Source organism: Oryzias latipes, chromosome 3, assembly GCF_053564925.1.
Source record: "Oryzias latipes strain Hd-rR chromosome 3, Olatipes_Hd-rR_3.1".
In the NCBI taxonomy this organism is placed as follows: domain Eukaryota; kingdom Metazoa; phylum Chordata; class Actinopteri; order Beloniformes; family Adrianichthyidae; genus Oryzias; species Oryzias latipes.
In genome coordinates, this window is record NC_136239.1 from 36,330,863 (window position 1) to 36,350,819 (window position 19,957).

The 19,957-nt window shown below is 40.3% G+C and overlaps 1 protein-coding gene across 2 annotated transcripts in view; it reads left to right on the top strand.

The window, feature by feature from the left end:
- The window catches only part of LOC101170749 (synaptosomal-associated protein 25-A), a 38,687-nt gene extending 21,190 nt beyond the window's left edge, over positions 1–17,497 (top strand). The window contains exons 4-8 of one of the 2 annotated variants that reach the window (XM_023953676.2): positions 3,230–3,278; positions 9,670–9,787; positions 12,663–12,782; positions 15,722–15,866; positions 16,304–17,497. In XM_023953676.2, the coding sequence (XP_023809444.1) occupies positions 3,230–3,278; positions 9,670–9,787; positions 12,663–12,782; positions 15,722–15,866; positions 16,304–16,372 (501 nt within the window). In that variant the 3' untranslated portion in view covers positions 16,373–17,497. Of the gene's footprint in view, positions 1–3,229; positions 3,279–9,669; positions 9,788–10,002; positions 10,121–12,662; positions 12,783–15,721; positions 15,867–16,303 lie in introns of both variants that reach the window. The other variant, XM_023953675.2, reaches the window with a different exon arrangement.
- Positions 17,498–19,957: the final 2,460 nt, after the last annotated feature.

Genomic DNA, 19,957 nt, shown 5'->3' on the forward strand with positions numbered 1-19,957 from the left:
ATGTCCAAATACCTTTGCTACTCCTTAACGCCCAAAAGACTCTATAACGCGGGACCATCCAGTCCCCTGGGTTTTAATGCAATTCCGATATGTGCTCACCACTTTAAAAAAAAGAAAGATTTATTGGCAAGTATGATGTCACACATTGGTTAAAGTAAAAGCCTAATAAATATTCAAACATTTTACAAACACTATTTATGAATACACTGTGTTCTTATGACGAAGACTAAGATGATTCAGAAAAGTAAATCTACGTACATTTTTTTCTGATGACAAATCGTTCACATGCAAAGCGTTGTGGTCTATATTTGCTAATTGAGTGAGCATCAAAGAACACTAGTTTTGCGCAGACTTCTGGAAAAATTCCAGGTTACTAGAATTTTTGAATTTTAAATTGGAAATTCAGAAATCCAGAAAAAATGTCAAACTCCTATAGTGGACCAAAAAGTAAGTAGAGAGGGAATTCGGACAATCCGAAAAAAATGATAAACCTCCTATAAAGAGCAATAAGTAGTGAGTAGTAAGTTGAATTGGACACTTTAATACAACATATATAGTGCACCAAGTAATGAGTAGTAAATGAACTGGGACTTCCCGAAAAAAAAAAAAATACAAACATCCTATATATAGCAATAAGTAGTGAGTGATAAATGAAATAAGACACTCGAAAAAATTGCAATTGCCGTTTATTAAGTGAATTTGGACACTGAAAAAAATGACAAACACTGCAGTGTACTACATAGTGAGTATTAAGTGATCTTGGACACCCCTAAAAAATTACAAATCGTTAATACACTCTGAAAAATGGCAAATATCCTAAATAGTGAACTAAGTAATTGAAAGTGAGTGAATTCGGACAAAGCCGTGGTTTTACATGTTTGGGGAGAAGGATGCTGAACTCATCAGTGAAGGATGCCAGCAAGGAGGCTTAGAGCAGTGTTTTTCAACCAGTGACCAGTGTGCCGTGGGAGATGGTCAGGTGTGCCGGGGGAAATTGCCCTCATTAACTGATCTAAAAACATTTTCCATCTCCAGGATATCAGCTCTCTGTTTATCCAAACAGGCCCTGAAAAAAAAAACAGAAATTAGGAATATGAAAGATCGTAAAATACTTTTTTCTTTGTGTTTGTTTGATTCTATTAAAGACATTTTGATAAGAATGATGGTACCGCAATTTAGCTGCAACTAAAGCCGTTTTCTGAAAAGTCCCGCCCCTTTAACTGTCTCCGCCAATCATTCTTGGAGGCTGAATCACATGTCATCAGTCTGACCAATCAGAAGTGGTTGATGTCTTCACTTCCTTGTCATGATTCTGTTGATAAAGTCGCTCAGTTCTAACAAAAATACCAGCTAAAGCTCGTCTTTAGCGGTGTAGCTTTCCACAGAATCCAGTGTCAGACCGTGGAAAAAGTGAACGAAACAATGAAGCTCAGAGACGCTTGTCTGTCTGCGTTCGGCCGATATTTGCACTCCATCTCCCATGATGCATTGGGTTAAAGTGACAGCATCTCAGCGCACAAGGAGTCTCTCCTCTTATGCTTGAAACAACAACGAACACAAATCAAACAGTTTTTAAATCTTCTATCTTAACTTTTATTACATCTTTTAGAAAAAACAGCTGCAACTTCCAGCTTTTTCTGCCACAGTTATCACAAAAATGCAGATCAATGTAGATCAATACAGACTATGGGTTTCTCCTTTTTTATTTTTTTATTTTTGGATGGTGGTGTGCTGCGGGATTTTTGTCAAGGTTAAAGTGAGCCGTGGCTCAAAAAAGGTTGAAAAACACTGGCTTAGAGGAAGAGCAAAGAGGAGATCTAAGAATGAATAGTAAAAATGGCATGAAGAGTGTGGGTGTGGCAGAGAATGGTGCAGAGAAAAGGATCCCTTTAAGTTAATTTTTGTGGGGGTTTATTCTAATACAATTTTATTTTTGCATTTTTATCTTTCTTATTTACAAATAAGCGGTAAAAAGATTCCCCTGGGTGTTTTCTATTAATTCTTCTGTTGCACTACAGTGTGGGAGGTTACGGTAAATTAGTGCAGAGACACAATCAATTATGATCGAGGAGCAACCACTGCATCACAGTTTCAGGAGAACCTGAGTCCATTGTTTTCCAGTAAAAGCAGATTATTCCTCACAGTTCAAGACTGTTTTCAGTCCTCCAAGCACACAGATCTACCAGCAAGCCGCTATAAGCATTAGGAGAATAAACTCAATTTTCCTTTCTTATCGACATTTTTGTTAACTTATGCGTTGCAGACATACATAGAACACAGAACATAAAGCGGCTTGAACTAAGACGAATAAAAGTTAGATCAAAGGAAGCTAATCTATAGCCAGTTTTGCAGAGTTTGCACAACAATGCAAACGTGCACAAATTAACACACCTCCTTAATGCATACAAAAACGAACAAATAGTCCAGTTGAGGGGTGCACCAAGCACACAGATCAAACAGTCATGGAAGGGTTCTGGCCAACCCAGATCACTGGGAAAGTCTTCCATTAGAGACTGTAGTTTGTTATTTTATGAAAACCATTTGATCTGAAATGAACATGGAAGAATGATGGAGCTCCACTAATCTGCACCTGACAAAAAAAAACAAGGTCACAGGACTAATCAGGCCAACTTACCAGTGTTTGACCTTAATTCTCTGCAGATACAAGTTTGCTCTAAAGCTTAAACTGCAGAAACAAATGATAAAGTCAAGCATGATGAAGGTATTATTGCGGTTTTTGTGGGGTGATGAACTGCTGTTGAAGAATTTGGTCTGACGGCTGTGGATCAGTGGGTCATAGTATGAGACAATGATCAGCAACAGAAAACCTGAGTGAAGAATCAGGTGCTGAGATGAGCCTCTTACCAAAATCCAGACACCAACCCAGATCAGATAATGGTTGAAATGGCTCAAAACCATTAACCCCTAACCCTAACCAAATCAAGTATAATTCTTTAATACTGGAGATGTCGCCAGCGACACCTACATAGCACATGCTCTTTGACGTTTCTACTGTTTATGCAATCAACATAAACCAGCTGATTCTGACACGGTTTTTTTAAGTCCGCTTTGCACCGACATGCAACACATTACTAACGTAAAGTGTTTGCTAATGGCAGAATCAGCTGATTTACGTTGATTGGGTACTAACTCTGTTGGCCTTGACTCATCTGTGCCACTCATCCCTCTTTTACCTCTCTTCTCTTCCTCTGTCCGGTCTGTCTCTTAGAGCAAAGATGCCGGCATCAGGACTCTGGTCATGTTGGACGAGCAGGGAGGTAAGTTTGTGGGCGGAGCTCAGTCGTCCGTCACAGTAATCTGCTTGGTCCTGCTCTTGTTTCTCTTTGCTGCACGTTTAGCCTGTATAGCAGCATCAGCACGTCCAGTATATGTAAACCCGGATAATAGAAGATTTATGACCTTTATGTTTGTGACGTCGCTGGAACAGAAGGACAGAACATTTCTATCTTTGAAAGTAACAAAAGACAGAGTCTGCCTGATTATATGATTATACTGGATGTTGCTGTGGAGCTCGCCTTCTCCGCTTTGCTGCCTCTGAAGCAGTTAATTATCGATAGAGACAATCTAAGAAATGATGTTTTATCAGTAAAAGGATTATAAAATAGAGTATTTCAGCTTCTTTTGCGTTAAATAAAACTCTCTCTTTAGACCACTTTCTGAAAAAGTCCTACTGACTGCTAATCCCTAATCCAGATAAGAGATAATCTATATATATATATAAAAAAAATACCAACAGTTCGTAATTTTAGTTTTTTTTGTCGTGTTTGCTTCACTGTTTGAACGTGATTCAGAAGTCAGAAAGACACGTTTGAACAAAAATTGATCCTTAACCCACATTTGACAGAAACCTCTGGATTATCCCCAAAACTACAGAACAAACAGTCTGATGAATAAGGACACAAAGGAGGAACTTTCTGGAAGGTTTGTGTCCTGTTACAACTGAAGTCAAAGCGAGAGAATTTCCCAAAAACCATCAAAACTATAGCTGGTGGTGGTAGTGTGATGGTCTGGGGTTGTACTAAGGCTGCTGGACCTGGTCAACTCCTATCATTTTTGTAAATGTAAACTTCATCCCCTATCAGAAAATATTGAAATCTGTCCTCAATGATGTCCAACTCAAGGTTTCTTGGGTCCTATACAAAAACAGTTATTTTGCATCTAAAGAAATAAAAATTTAAGACTTCAGACTAAAAGAAAATGTATAATTTTTAGGGAAGAGATGTGAACAAACACTTTTAGGTTGAAAAGATGATCACATTTTGGAATCTAAACTCATCATTTAAAAAACTGAGCTTTCTATGAATGGTATATACAGAACCTAAACTTCTATGTTTGATTAATCTTTTGAATTTCACATTTTGTGTTGAAATTATCTCAGAGTTGATCTTTCCTAATTTGCTTTTTGGATTCGGCAGATCAACACCTACAAGTCATGTCTTTTTTTAAATTTAATTTAATTTTTTTAACAAGTCATGTCTTATGGATGACGATTAGACAAACAGAGGACCTTTATTTTTCTAAACTACAGGATGGATGGTGACTAATGAGGGCCAAAAGTCTTGAAAACTTAAATTCACATCGAAACTGAAAGCTTGAAAAATCGGTGTTCAAACTCCAAATAGATAAAACCCCAAAAAAAGGATTAATGATTTCATAAAGTCGAATTTAACCTGCATTCTTTTTTAATCAGTTTCAAATTTTCTGTTTTTTGGTTTCAAAGCTCAAATTTTCACTTTCAAATCTTCTTTTCAGTTTCAACATTTTTTTCCAGTTACAAGTCGGTCTGTTTCGACTTTGGGACCCTTTATGGCGATTGAGGGCGGGGCTTAGATGACGGACCAATCAGGAAGATGAGGCTGGAAGCTTCAGGCTCATCAGTAGACAGTAGAAACATGGATAATCTCCCCTCCAGGATATGAAAACACAAAATTCAAGCGGCCGTTGTGAACAAATTGGCCACATTAGACACATATTCATCTTTTACAAGTAATTCAAGCTGTATTTTGCAATAGTAACTGCTCAAATCTTTGAACAAGCTGCCTTAAATGTCAAACATTTAAAGATGACGTATCTGGCTACTGGTTTTTGAATGCTGCATTTTGTGCTAACAGCATGCTGCTATTCCCAAAATAGATACATTAATTAACAATGAAAAAGATTATATAACAAGATCAGCTCCAGGTAGCATTTACCGATAGTTCTGCCTCCTTTACGGCTGTCCGAGCCATTTAAACAGCAGATAACACCGTAAGCACACAAAATTGTCTTTCATTCACCAGAGAGCTTCCCCCCGACTCGAAAAAATAAAAGAACGTTGACTAAATACATGACTTTTGGCCCTCATTTGTCACCATAAGGGTCTGGACGGATGTGGCAAAAACAGATCCACTGCCAACGTTGAAATACCTGAAAGCAAAAAACAAAACGTGTATTTCATTGCTCCACAGTGAAATGTAAGGCATACTGTGGATGACCGGGGTGCATTTACTTTGACAGTAAGTGTGCCGAGTTTCATGTGTGACGGAGCAGCCAAATTGGCCTGTCAAAGGAACAGATAGTGTACCCCCCCCTTTACTAAGTGTTGCATCCAATCGTTGCGCCTCACAGAGCACGGCTGTTATCACCGGACGCCAATCAATTCACAGATTTAAATTACCTCCATGCTAAAGTCATCTATACCCCCCCCCCCCATTCACTCTGCACTGCCTTCCCTTCTAATGGTTTTCATTATGGCCTGCAGCAGACCAGGACTGCAAGGACAATAATTTGGCAATTCTTCATTCTTATTACTCCTTTGAGGGAAAATTTGACCCCCACCACATACTCAAAAACTCACCTTAATTAGCACACACCTAGTACCCGCTAGTACCTGATAGTACCAACTACCTGGCAAAAATGAAATTTAGGCATAGTGAACAACGCCCCCGCCAAATAGTGCTGGGAGATAAAACGATAAATAAATAAATAAGATATTTTTCTTGATAGAAGAATGAGTCTGGATAGACTTTTATTTTGTTAACACTCGCCAGTTGTGAGCATTTTCTCCTCTTTGGCGAGTGTCGGTCGCCACATGGCGAGGAAACGTTTGCATAAACTTAGTCGTGTTCATTTCCTCTGCTGGGTGAATTTCTTTTGTCCTCTCCTCCTGTACCGTCTGCACGAGAGATAAACATGTTACTGTTTTCAGGCTGTTTATTGTTATGATTTAATATAATATGTGAGGCGCAGTTGTAGCGCGCTGTGATTCGCGGCAGCAGATTCGCCCAGTTGTAATTGCCGATTTGTGGTTGTAACTCTAAATGAACACATGCAAATGACAATTTGTCAGTTGTGACTTTATTTGTCGAACTTTACAGCAGAAGATTTTTACACAAAGATGCAGATTTTTAGTGCGCATGTTCTCCATTTAGACACATTTTTACCTTCATAGTTTGACACCATAAATTATGCTGATTGTGTGTTGTTTTTTTTTAATGGAAACTGCTACCAGTGAAACAAATAATAATGCTAAAACTTGGCAGGCTTGTAGTCATTAATACAATTCTGTGTAGCTGCTCTTTGCACATGAAAATGCAGGCGTGCGCTCGTTCTCTGCAGGAGGAGACGCGTCGGTCCTCGCAATGATGAAGGTCCCACTGCGGCTAATGAGCCCCTCCCTGCCCATCTGGCTCATTAATGTTGACCTGAATCAGACGCTGAGTTACAGCTGATAAATCAGCTCAGTATTCTATCAGAAGGCACCAGATTTTTCTTAGCTTTTGAGGAAACACGTAAAGTTTGTGTTATTGTTCAAAGAAAGCATCATGTTTTTTAAAATGAGTTGTCATCAATCAATAAATCTATTTTGATCCTGTAGAGATAGGCTGTAAAATTAAAAAAAGATAAACATTAAGAGTATTGTTACTCTAAACTTGACATTTTAAGAACACAAAAGCTCTTTTCCAAGAGCTTCAGAGAGAACTAAAACTTGTACAGAAAACCCTGTATTTTGTGTTTTTGACCCATTTTCAGTCATAAAAACCATCTTGAGAACTGCAAATTAGATCACATCCTCTGTACTTGGAAGCAGGTTGTCTCCATGAATATCTGCTGTTGATAACATAGTTTTGTCAAAACAGTAAATCCAACAGCAACAGTCACAACCTGTGGCTGACCCCCCCCCCCCCCCCCCCCCCCCCCCCCCCCCTTAGGGGCACTATTATTTCCTATTTCTCAGCCTTTTAACAGGCAGTGATGAGCTCTGCAGTTTGAGCGGGCTCTGACTCGGCATCCCGGTGAGAGTCAGGAAAGAGCGGTCAGCACTCATTAATCCTCGTCAGTGGCCAAGCCGGTCCTGACTGTCTGCTGCTCAGAAGATAAATAACCGCCTCTCTCTTCACTCAATCCCTCACTTGAGCTGCAATTAATGCTGACGGGTTTTCAACGGTTGGAAGAGACACATTTTCATTTACTCTAGAAACAGAGAAGACGGCAGCTTTTCAGGTCTTGCAGCTCTACAACACAACTTTATTACTTCTACTGCCATTTATTTGGGTCTGCCCAGTTTTCTGCTTCTCCTTCAGGGAATGTGCTTCTCTGGTACTCATTCAGAAGAAGTTTCTGCTGCAACGTCACATCCAGAGAATATCCACCTCCGCCATAAAGTGTTGTGCCGGTCCCACTAAAGCCAACTAAAACACATAACCTATAGTTTAAAACGTTGGTTTTTAAGCTGCAACACTATTTCACAATCGATATTCCTTCACTTCCTTTTATTTTAATTCTGCCAAAAAAAAAACAAAAAAAAACTTTTCTGTCAGTTATTAACAATTTCAATCATCCAAGTCACACATTTGAATCTTTAGTTTTGTGAAAACTGTTCATAAAAAGGTTGTTTGTTTTTTACAAGAAAGGTTATTTAAATTGAATTTATCATTGTGGATTTTTACCAAAACAAGTTCTAACACTGAAAAAAAACGTTTTTAATCATTAATGAATATTTATGAATGCTTTTCCACTTCTTCAATGCTGTTGTACATTCAATTTATTTTTTAAGATGAATGCTTTTAAGCTAACATAAGGGCACAAAAACTTTACTCACTTTTAACAGTATTAGTTCTCTTTACTTTGGCTTGAAAGTGCTGTGTGGCTTACCTATATTATAAAGGCGCAGCAGTTTCTTCCAATACTTATGTTTATGTCTTCAATTCAAAAGGTAAATCAGTAGATTTGACCCATTGGTTCTTATATGGGGGAAATTGTGTCATCAAATCTGGGAAAATCCAGGATTTGTCATGTGAGAGACCACACCCACATTTGTTTGATTTCAAGCTCAAATATTAAATACAAAATTAGTCTTTTAAAAAGAAAATGTCCTCCATTGTAAATAAATAGGTTGAAAAGCTCACTGGGTAGGGGAAAATCTTTGTGAAATGACACTTTAGGTGGATTAAGCTTGTATTGATTTCTGTTCTGAAGTTGGAACATTATACATTAAGAGTAAATAGGAAATGCCTTGTTCAAGGATGGGAAATTGCTTGGTTTGTTTGTTTGTTTGTTTGTTTTACAAATTGTGGTCTTCTGTTTGGCTGGATACACCTGATCCAGGTAATCAGCAGTGGATAGGGCAACGCCATCTGGAAACTTGATAAGAGCCCGTATGTCCTGTGGTTACTCAGTGAACTACAGTTTTTGTTTTATTAAAACGCTTCAATCGGGAAGTGAAAAGTTCGCCCTCCTCTGTCAGGTATGAAGGACACCACAACCATTTGGACGACCTTGTTGCCACGGCAAGTCTGAACCGTGTCAACGCCACAAAGACCTGAGTGGAGTCGCAACTGTTGAAGACGCCATTTGTACTCGTATAAATTAACCTAATTCTGTCGCTGAAAAGGGGGCAAACTAAAAAAAAAAAACTACTGAAAACAGCATTTCCCCCGAAATGGAGGTAGGAGAGAAAGTCATCGGGCTGTGTCCAAATTGGAGGGCTGCATCCTCCAATGGCCGCGTCCTTTGTGGAGTGGGTAGACCGGATGTTAACGGCTGTGAATTTGGACGAGTCTGGCCTTTGGAGAATTCCAGCCGTTACATCCGCGAATGTCCTGTCGCCTAGCAACCGTGAGTCCCGAACAGAGAGGAGTAGTGAACCAGGCATGGACCTTAAAATGTTCCTGGCTTACTTGATCCAACTTTTAATCTTGGAGGTTTAATTATCTAAGTATCTCCAACTCCGGGTTCCGCTTCACAGTCCACCGTTGTTGTCAGAAAATCTCCGGGTTTGGCTGCAATGCATCTTGGGATATGTACAGCGTAGAAGGATACACCAGACCAATCCTTGAAATCAGGGAAAAGGAAGGCCGTGTTCGTCTGCCGCATTTGAAGGAGTTGTTAAATTTGGACGGCACTTGTCGCAGCAGCCTACAAATGCAGCCCTCCAATTTGGACACAGCCATCCTCTGCAGTTCAAGGTCAAGATAACCAATAAAACAAAACAAAAAATCGCAATTTGTTTAGTTTCACTGCGAGAACGAGGACTCTTGAAACCCTGCGCCTGCTTTGCCTTCTCCACCTAGCCCGAACGTCTAGCCTCTCCATGTAGTGTAGAGCGCAAACCCTCAACTCAAGCCAGTCAACGTCATTTCACTGCTCTCACACCTCTGTCCTCACCAGAGCAACTTGATCGTGTGGAGGAGGGCATGAACAAGGTGAACGCAGACCTGAAGGAGGCCGAGAAAGATTTAAAAGATATAGGACAATGCTGTGGTCTGATATGCCCATGTATTAAAAAGTAGGTACCGGCTGGTAGCCCCGCGCTCTTGCCTGTCCAGTGCTGGTGGTGGTGATGGTGGTGATGTCTGATGTCTTTCTTGTTACAGTCAATGTCTTTTTTTTGTCTTCTCTCCTTTGTCTCCCCCCCGTCCCCCCAACCTGCTTCCTTTTTTTTTCTCTTCTCATGTGCTTACGTTCTTTTGCTGGGATGTATGACTGTATGTTGCTAATCAGAACAACTGGAGCGCATCGAGGAGGGGATGGACCAAATCAATAAGGACATGATGGATGCTGAAAAGAATTTGAACAATCTAGGACAGTTCTGTGGTCTATGTTCATGTCCCTGTAACAAGTAGGTGCCGCCTGTGTCGCCCGACTGCATGTCTTTCAGTGCCTGCCTATCTACCTGCCTCTTTGTTCATCCGCCTGCTTCTGGTGTGTGTAGCGTACGGGGATCTGTATTGTGAGCAGTCAGGCTTAAGGCCGCCACAACACACTCTAAGCAGGCACCAGCACTGCGTAAATGTCCAAGTTAAGCCTGACGCCAGCAGACCGACAGCGGATCCCACCATGTGGGCTCGACGGGTCATTTCTCGCTGCATTTGCTGTTTTTTTTTTTGTCTGTTTGAAAGCCCTTCATTCCACATTGGATGAGAGACTCTCTCCTAGCAGGTAGCAGCATCAGCAACGGTCCCGGCATGGCACCCAACCTACCTTTACACCCTCCCCATGAACTGCCATCACCCACTCTGCAGCATGACCCCCGCCCGGGTCATGCGGCGAACTAGTCCGACCTGTTTTCTGCTGGAAGATCCATTCTGTTAAGATCCTTTAATCTCGTATTGAAACGATCAAAGTGCAGCAATAAATGTAAACATGCACTGCTTTGCAATTTATTTATTTTGTATTTTCCTTAAATCTAGAAATAGATGATCCACTGTTATTTTAAACCCTCTGAGATCCTTTTGTTTTTTGCATTTTTGCAGAGATTTAATGGAAAAATGTGTAAAAGTGTCAAAGTTATAGACTTCTACTTGACCAGCGCTTATTCGACACTAACCAAATTTCATTACAAACTGCTCTTAAGAATGATTTTACAATTTTTGAAAGATAATTTTTAACTTTAGATGAGAAATTTTTGAAATCCTAATTTTATTTATCGATACATTTGTTGAGATTTTTGTTCTCCTCTCTGGAGTTTAAAAGGTGTTCTCTGGATTCTACCCTTAGCCATGTTTTTTTTTTTTAAATCGTATATATAAAGTTCCAGTGTGTAACTTTTAGAAAAATCAAAAATGGTAAATGTAATATATTTACATCTATGATCCATTGGAAGTCAAACGTTTTAGAGCACCTCTCATATTTTTCTGTCAATTTAATTTAGAATTGTTGTCATTTTGCTGCTATTTCTTACTTGTGCCACTAGGTGTCACTGCCGCATACACACTGGATCTTTAAAGTGACGAGAGTCACAGAAACCTTTAGCATTAAACCCCATCACTTTATCAGACAGCAAACTGTCTCATGCATGAGTTAGGCAAACTTCTGAGCATGCTCAGAATAGAGTAATGCGTTGAATTGGAGTTTCCTGGTTTTGAAGTTATTTTCAAGTTTTGCCAAACTCCTGTGTGATTTCTTTTCTGGACCTCCACAGCCAGACTATGGCCTCTGAGTCATGTGTGTGCATGTTGATTTGAGGGGCCGGCACATGCACTGTAGATAGTTGTTTACCTCAGAGCTATAGAAAACACAAGTGGCTTTTACGGTGGATTTCCAGGAGCAAACAAAGCAAACCAAAAACATTCCTCTAGCAAATTAGTTTCTTGTTGGTTTTTGAGGATTAATCTGTTTAAATTCTTTTACAGGGTGGATTAATTCTTGTATTTAAAAAAAAAAAATTTTGTTCTGGATATTTAATCCATCAAAAGGTCAGCTTTTTTAAATCTGTAACTTTTTAATTTGATTTTTTTTTGTAATAAACATTTCTTGGTTGATGTTTTAAGCAGCCATCGTCTGACACTTGGATTTGTTTTTGTTTTTTAGTGTAACAATATATGCGGTCTGTGTTTGTCTCTTGTATATTCTATAGCTCTCTGATCCTTCCTTTCATGACCCACTAATCCTGCGAGGGTTCATTCGATTTAGACATTTCATATGACAGCCCCGGGTCAAAAAGCATGGCAGGAACAGTTCTTGTAATCTGGACCGGAGCACCTGATAGATGGGATTGGTTTCTGAGTAGCAGCAACAGGGTGGTATTTACTGCAATCTCACCTTTTTCTGGAATGTTGAGAGGTTCCTCTATCTATCAGATCCTCATGGAAAGAACTCCATTTGCTTTTTTGACTTCCTGTCATCACGCGGATCTGTCCATCCAGATGAAATGAAGGGCTGACCGACTCTTCCACCTAAAATGACGGTTTTGTTTCTCACCATCTAACAGCTCGGGTCTCTTTTGCTAGCGACAGCGCACGTCTGATCCTGTTTCCTTCTGTGAACTTTGTGTCTTCATGCCCCCCCCCCCCCCCCCCACCCACCCACTGTATTTGTGTTTCTTGTTTGTTTGTTCTGTGTTTGGATTTCTTGAGCTGGATTGATCTGCACGTCGGATCAATCGTTCACCAAATGGACTGCATGCATGTAACTTCATGTCCAACCTGGCCGTCATGTTGCTTTTAGATGGACGATTAGCTCTTTGCCATGTTTGCATTCTAAACATATGTCAATGTGTATGTTTAGACACTAAATTGCATGAGAAACATGCATGTACAAAGACGATTTCTTTGCACGTAAGGAATTCATGCTTTCTAGTCAAAACGACTCCCATCACCTGCATTCACGACCATCCCCGATGGGACGGCTGCATGGGTCTGACTCCTGCTTGTTTGTGGTAGGATTAAGGGCGGGGGCCAGGCCTGGGGAGGGAACCAGGACGGAGTGGTGAACAGCCAGCCCGGAGCTCGAGTGATGGACGAGCGCGAGCAGATGGCCATCAGCGGGGGCTTCATTCGCAGGTGAGCGCGTGCTGGGGGGGGGGTCAGGTCTTCAGGTGCGCATGAGCGCTCAGCCATGATGAGCAAGCGTTTCTCCGTGTTGATTCTGCACAATTTATTATGAAGTTTATTTGTGCATTTGAGAGATTCAACGCTTAGATTTGACTGTTGTTAAAGTTTATGCTGTAACTGACTGAAGGAGTTGCATGCTGGGATGACCCAGATGCAGGATTTTTCAAAATAAGTAGTGACGTCTTGCCATTTTGAGACTCAATCTTTAAAACACAAACTCTCATATTTAGGTAAATGACTGGTGATTGGAAACAATGTCTTTGTAGATCTGGAGAAACCTGATGACAGGGTTCCCAGCGAAGAACTGTGGTTTTGTATGAGGAAGTCTGGAGTGACAGAAGTATGTCAGAGCAGTGCAGGACATGTATGAGGGCTGTAAGACGTTGGCGAGGTGTGCTGTAAGGGGGACAGAGCCGTTCAAGTTGGAGATGGGATTACATCAGAGATCAGCTCCGATCCCCTTCCTGTTTGCAATGCTGATGGACAGGAATTATCATGGACTATGATGTTTGCAGATGATATTGTGATTTGCAGCGAGAGCAGGGAGGAGGTGGAGGAGAAGCTAGAGAGGTGGAGGTTTGCCCTGGAAAGGAGAGGAATGAAGGTTAGCTGCAGTAAGACGGAGTACATGTGTGTGAATGAGAGGAACCCAAGAGGAAGAGGGAGGCTACAGGGAGAAGAGATAAAGAAGGTGGAGAATTTGAAGTGTCTTGGGTCAATAGTCCGGAGTAATGCAGTGAGTGGGAAAGAAGTGAAAAGGCGAGTGCAGGCATGTTAGAATGGATGGGGAGAAGTGGCAGGTGTGATGTGTGATAGAAGAGATTCAAATAAAAGGAAAGGTGTAGAAAGCTGTGGTGAGAGCAGCCATGTTGTTGGGCCCAGAGACAGTGGCTCTGAGGAAAAGACAGGAAGCAGAGCTGGAGGTAGCCGAGATGAAGATGCTGAGGTTCTCTTTGGGAGGGACCAAGATGGATAGAATCAGGACTAAGGACATTAGAGGGACAGCACATGTTGGAAGTTTTGGAGATAAAGTCAGAGAGGTCAGACTAAGATGGTCTGGACATGTCCAGAGGAGAGACAATGAATATATTGGTGGAAGGATGCAGAATCTAGAGCGGCCAGGCAAGAGGTCCAGAGGAAGACCAAAGAAGAGGTTTCTGGATGCAGTAGAGGAAGACATGAAGGTAGCTGGTGTCGGAGGAGAGGATGCCGACAATAGGGTTAGATGGAGGAAGCTGATTTGCAGTGGCGACCCCTGAAGGCAAAAGCCGAAAGGCAAAGAAGACTGGTAATTGGAAATGATGTCTTAAAATGTGGTGTATTCCTTTGAAAAAATGTTTTTTCTTTGCTGTAGATCTATATTTGTACACTTATCTCCAAAATAAAAAAACAACAATCTCTCCAAAAGCGCCACAGCATATGGGAATAGACGATTATCACATTTTAAAGATAATTTTGTCCTAAAAAAAAATCACATTTAAATTACGATTATGAATCAATCTTTCCAGTTTCCTTAAATTCGTCAAATCTGTTACAAATAAGACTTCTGCATCAAAGTATTAAGTAAAAAGGTTCAAGATCACAATTCAACAACTCAATCAGATGTACTGTCCTGAAACAGGTCTCTCTGAAAGGTTCCTGGGATTTATTTTGTGTAAAAATGAAATGTTTGGTGTGTAGAGTTGCTGTGGGCTGAATATCTGTCCTGTCCTTCACTAATGCAAAGTCAGAAATGAAAGGGCTTGGTCAGGAAGCTCAGGAGGTTACATCAACAGGATTGATCAGACACAAGTCTGAGGTGAAAATAAACAGTTTTTCAAAATAAAAGCTCAGAGATGGACTCTGCAAACTGTTGAACAAACTTCTTGGATGTTTTGGTGAATGATTGTTTATGGTCTGGACTTTGACTTTCAATCAAGAACCACTCATCCTTTTGGAACTGCTTGTTCTAACATAACAGAATAACAGTGAGGAAATCATGATATAGTAGTCATTTGAAAAATTTTTAAAGAAATGTAGTTTATATTGTATCCATTTTGTTACTTTAAAAAATAGACAGAATTTATTGAATGTTACCCACTCACTTTTTTTATTTATTATGTCAGGTTTTACTCAAGAATGCTAAAGAAAACAAAAAATAATAAAACGAGGGAAAAAAACATTAGCACACCCATTTGGGGTGGCCTGGTCTCGGACAACTGTGCTTCCTCCTTCCTTTTACCTCTTTTTTTTAATTCTCTTTGCATTTAAAGCTTAATCTCTGCAGGTGCTGCTAGATAGATTTATGGTTTTCCAGCCCAAAAGTGATCTAAAAACGACCAGAGCCGACAAAAACTGCCCCAAAATATGAATCAGTGAATAATTTGGCATAATTAGCAATCCTTGATTTGTCTGGGCGCCCCTAAGTGTCAGAGGGAAATCGCCTACTTTAGCCTAATGGTAAAACCCCCCCTAATTTGAGCCTGATGCAACCTCAGACAGGGAAATCCAAGACCTACATGGATTTAGTTGTCTACGAGTGGATGCATCAGAAGGGTGCGGAGCGGGTTTCTGAATCTGCATTTTTTTAATCTGCTCCTGATTCACCATGATTTGATTTCAGTAACACTCAGACATGCAGTTTTAAGCTTAAATGCTTTTTATATTGGTCTTCCATCAGGGGGAAAAAGGCTCAAAGAACATGTTGAAAACACGAAAAAACAAAATTTTCATAAAAATCAGAAGCAGCGACATATTCCTTCTTTTTTTATATCCTTGTTTGAAGCAAATGTTGACGTTTTCTAACTATCAAAACTTGTCAAGGTTGTTTTTCCAGTTTGCCGTTGGAGGCGGGGTCCTCACTGCTCATCTCCACTCGCCGCTCCAGCTGTTTGTTGTCTTGGTTGCAGGGTGACAGACGACGCTCGGGAGAATGAGATGGACGAGAACCTGGAGCAGGTGGGCGGGATAATTGGCAACCTGCGTCACATGGCCTTGGACATGGGCCAGGAGATTGACACCCAGAACCGGCAGATTGACAGGATCATGGATAAGGTTAGTGTGCGGCGTCCGCAGCCCACACTGCTGCACTTTATACTCTGGAGAAAAGCCATCGTTTCTGCTGATCCGTCTGACTCTGTAGTCGAATTTTCATTGTTCTGTCCTAAAATTTAGAGTATTTTTTAAGATTATTAATTTAATAGCTGTTCACAATAATGCTTATGTTGGATTTTGGATTCTGAGATTAAAAGAATATATAAGGAAGTGGATTATCTGATGCACGGTAGATGTTTAGGATGGATTACAGGCTTACTATAAAGCAGCCCAACAGCACGTGCAGCTTATTCGAGGCAGATTATTCTGGCTGTGACACTTTAATGGACAAAATCTGGTTGTTTAAGATTCCCCCCACCCCCTACGTTTTTTTTTTTTTTAGTTCTGTTTGTCCCACCCCCGACTCAGCTCTCTAAACGCTGTTTCACCCTTTTCAGGCCGATTCCAACAAGACCCGGATCGACGAGGCCAACCAACGTGCTACAAAGATGCTGGGCAGTGGCTAAACTGCAGTTTAAAGTGCATTTGTTTTGACCCCCCCCAACCCCGAATCAACACCAACAACCAAAACCAACCCCGCCCCCCTTCCAACACCGACGTCTACAGCAGGCGCTGAAGAGTTCATGCTTTTATAGTGACACTGATAGAGGTCTGCACACATATCACACACCGCTTCACCCCCCCCCCCCCCCAGCCCGCTCACAACCCGCCCCCCCCAGCCCTTTTCGTCAATGTTGTTCTGTGATTTTGCAATGAAGTGATAGTAGGACATCATCCCTCAGAGCTGTACATAGAGGAACGCGCAGATCACCCCCGCTGTTTTCCTCATCCACTCTTTATTTTTTTAATGTCTTTATGTAAAATAAGCACCTCATTTATGACCCCCCCCCCCCCCCCCCCCCACGCGCCCCCTTCTCCAACACGTCTGTATTCTCGCCATTTAACTCACACATCTTTTTTAGGGAGTCACCGTTCAAAGATAAGAACGTAAACATTTGCCATGAAAAATAGTCCAAAGTGTGTTTTTTACGTTTGAAGCAGACGTGCGGCTTTAAATGGTTAAGACTGTGTGCCGGAGATTTAGTATTTAAAAAAAAAAAAACTCCTAACGCCATATATTGTATAGTCCTTTTTCCTCAGGGAAATAAATTTGGCCATTCACAAGAAAGGGTTGGAGTATCATACCGACGGGTTGTACTCTTTCAAAATATCATATTTGTATCATAAGTATATATATTTGTGTGTCTGTGTTATGTTCTAGAATTATCAATGGTAAATGTTAGCCCTGAACCATAGCAGCACCCAGACTGTGTAAAGGAAGAGGACAGCTCTAGAAAAGGCCAGGGGCCTCTCCTCATAGCATCATTCCACCCAGTATTTATTAATGCATCCAGTGAGTTATGCATGTCCCCCACACCGCCAGAAAAATGCTGAATTATTCATTTTTATGGTCAAAAATATCAAAACATTAAACACAGCATGCTACATATGTAGGCCACACAGAAGAGGAGCCCACTTCCATCTGCAGTAGAGCCACTCTGTGTCACGTCTCTTACTTTTCCAGACCATCACTGTTGAAGTCATATGTACCTTGGAAAATGCCAATAAAACCATCAAAACTGTCAAGAAAAGCCGTTTTTTTTTCTTCGTCTTTATAAAATAATAAATGCATCACAGCAGAGAGGAAGCTGCAGGTTTACCATGACTGTTTTCTCAGATGAAGAGCATATCAAAGATAATTTATACCCTCTGTTTGATCTCCATCAGGCAGACGGTCAAGCAAAGCTACCAGTTTTTACCCCAAACACTGCCAAAGGAAAATGTTAACATTTTAAATCGACTAGAACTGTGCAGAGGTGGATGTTTTTAAAATCCACCATACTGTAAGTTATCTGATGCTTTCTTTTCAGCATACTTTTTTAGTATTTGTTCTGGTTTCAACAATTTAAACGCTGAGTAATTCTGAACTCTTGTTTTTATTATATTTCTCATTTAGCTGATTTTTTGTATTTTTAAAAACCAAATCATGCACCTATTATTTATTTGTAAATTTTGTGAGTGTATTCTTGTTTTAATGAAGGAAGAATGGAGTACTTTTAGCATTTCTTTACAGCAGTGACACTGAAAAGTGAGTATTATATTACAGTTAGTAAATCCTTCAAGAAGCTCTAGAACAGGGGTCGGCTACCTGAGGCTCCGGAGCCACATGGGGCTCTTTTAGCTTGTGACTCTATGGTTAAAGAAAAATATATATATATATATATATTTCTAAAAAGTAAGTAGGAAAGTAAAGAACACCACACAAAAATTTATTGAAGTAATTCACAAACAGTTGAAGCATACAGTAGTCCATATCACTCCTTAAGACTTACTGACTACAATACCCATGATGCTCCACCCAGCCTTCATAGTCAACCAAAGTCATGCCAAAACACTTTGACAGATATTTCAGTGCCGTGTACCACAGAAAATCCTTCGGAGGTCAATGGGCACAACCAGAATTTATACTTCTGGTAGATTTTCTATTTTTGAACAAATAAGTGTGCCATAGGGTTTTAAAAATACATTTAATTAGCTCAGATTGGATTTTAATTTTTTAGATTTATGAGTTTCTGGCTGAGATGCACCACAAATGAATGTTAAAAAACAGCTTTTTGCTATTATCACTACTGACACTACCTACTACTACTGCATTTGCTGCACTGAGATGATTTACACAGTTTGTCTTTTATTTTGAAAGGAAGTCATGTGAACCTCTGTCAAAAGTTATAAACTATTTCACATTTTCAAAAAAAGGCTATTTTCTCTTTTGTTTTATTTATGTTAAAAGACAATAGTTCATTTATATTTATCATAATAGTAACATAAATACAAATCAGTGTCTTATTTTGAGTTATTATTTTTAGACTTTGTTGCTCCTACTGGCTCCTGCCGGAATGGCTCTTTAAGTGTTGAAGGTTGCAGAGCCCTGCTCAGCACAGCAGAGGAGTAAGTGCAGCAGCAACAGGGACTCTGAAAAGCTCCGCATATGGCAGCACGAGGAATAAAAGACCAGCTACGATGGGCGGAGGTGTAGAGATGTAGCAGCACATTACAGTAATGGACATCCACCGGGGTGCCCTGGACTTAGAGCGGATTAGCACTAAGAACGCTGACCTCACTCACACACTGTCTTAGATCAACAACAGATCTATAGTAAAGGTAATCCACTGCACCTTTTAGCACCCACTGCACAGCCTTGGTGCAGGAATTCATGTGTTTAAGAAAGCACAAAAATACACGATACGATGTAGAAGACTAAATTATGGAGTTTTCACTATAATCCTAAATACATTATCCATCTTACTTTCTCACTTAGTCCATTGCAAGGTCATGGGGGGGGGGTTGCTGGAGGCCATCCCAGCTACTTTAGGGGGTAAGGCTGGGTCATCAGCGCATCACAAAAACACGGTCGCACACACTGCTAGAGTCAACAATCAACCTTTGAAGCTGGAGAAAATGTGCATTCAAATTCAACACAAGATGGAACCAACAGGGGATTTGAACTAGCACTCCTCTCAATGCAACGACCGGTACTTAAATAAATCCAGCAAAATAAATGTTTGGTTTATGGAAAACTCATTGTTTTTTACATAATAATTTATTTTTGTGAGTTACTTATTTCGGAAAATTAGTTTTGATTTACAACCAAAGTGAATCAATTTAAAGCATTTTTAGACCCAAAGCGCCCTCTGCTGCTTGTGTGTCTCCATGAAGTCTAATTCGGTCAAAGTTACTCATACAAAGCGACTGTTCTAGCTTTTTGAAAATGATTGGGTAGCAATGAAATCGTGTTGATTCAGATCAAAATACAACAATTGATCCAAATCAAAATGAATATTGACTTCTTAAAGTGTCACTCCGCATCCGTAATTCTGGTTTCCTTTAAAAAAAATATGCTGGAGTAATCCAATTATTATGCACGTGTCCATTATTTAAATTAAAAGGAGGTTTAAGGATTTAATCAAATCTACTTTTAGTGACTCGCTGTATCTGAACAAGTGGTTTTTCTGTTTCTATAAATTTGCATCTTAAACAGATGAATGTGTTCA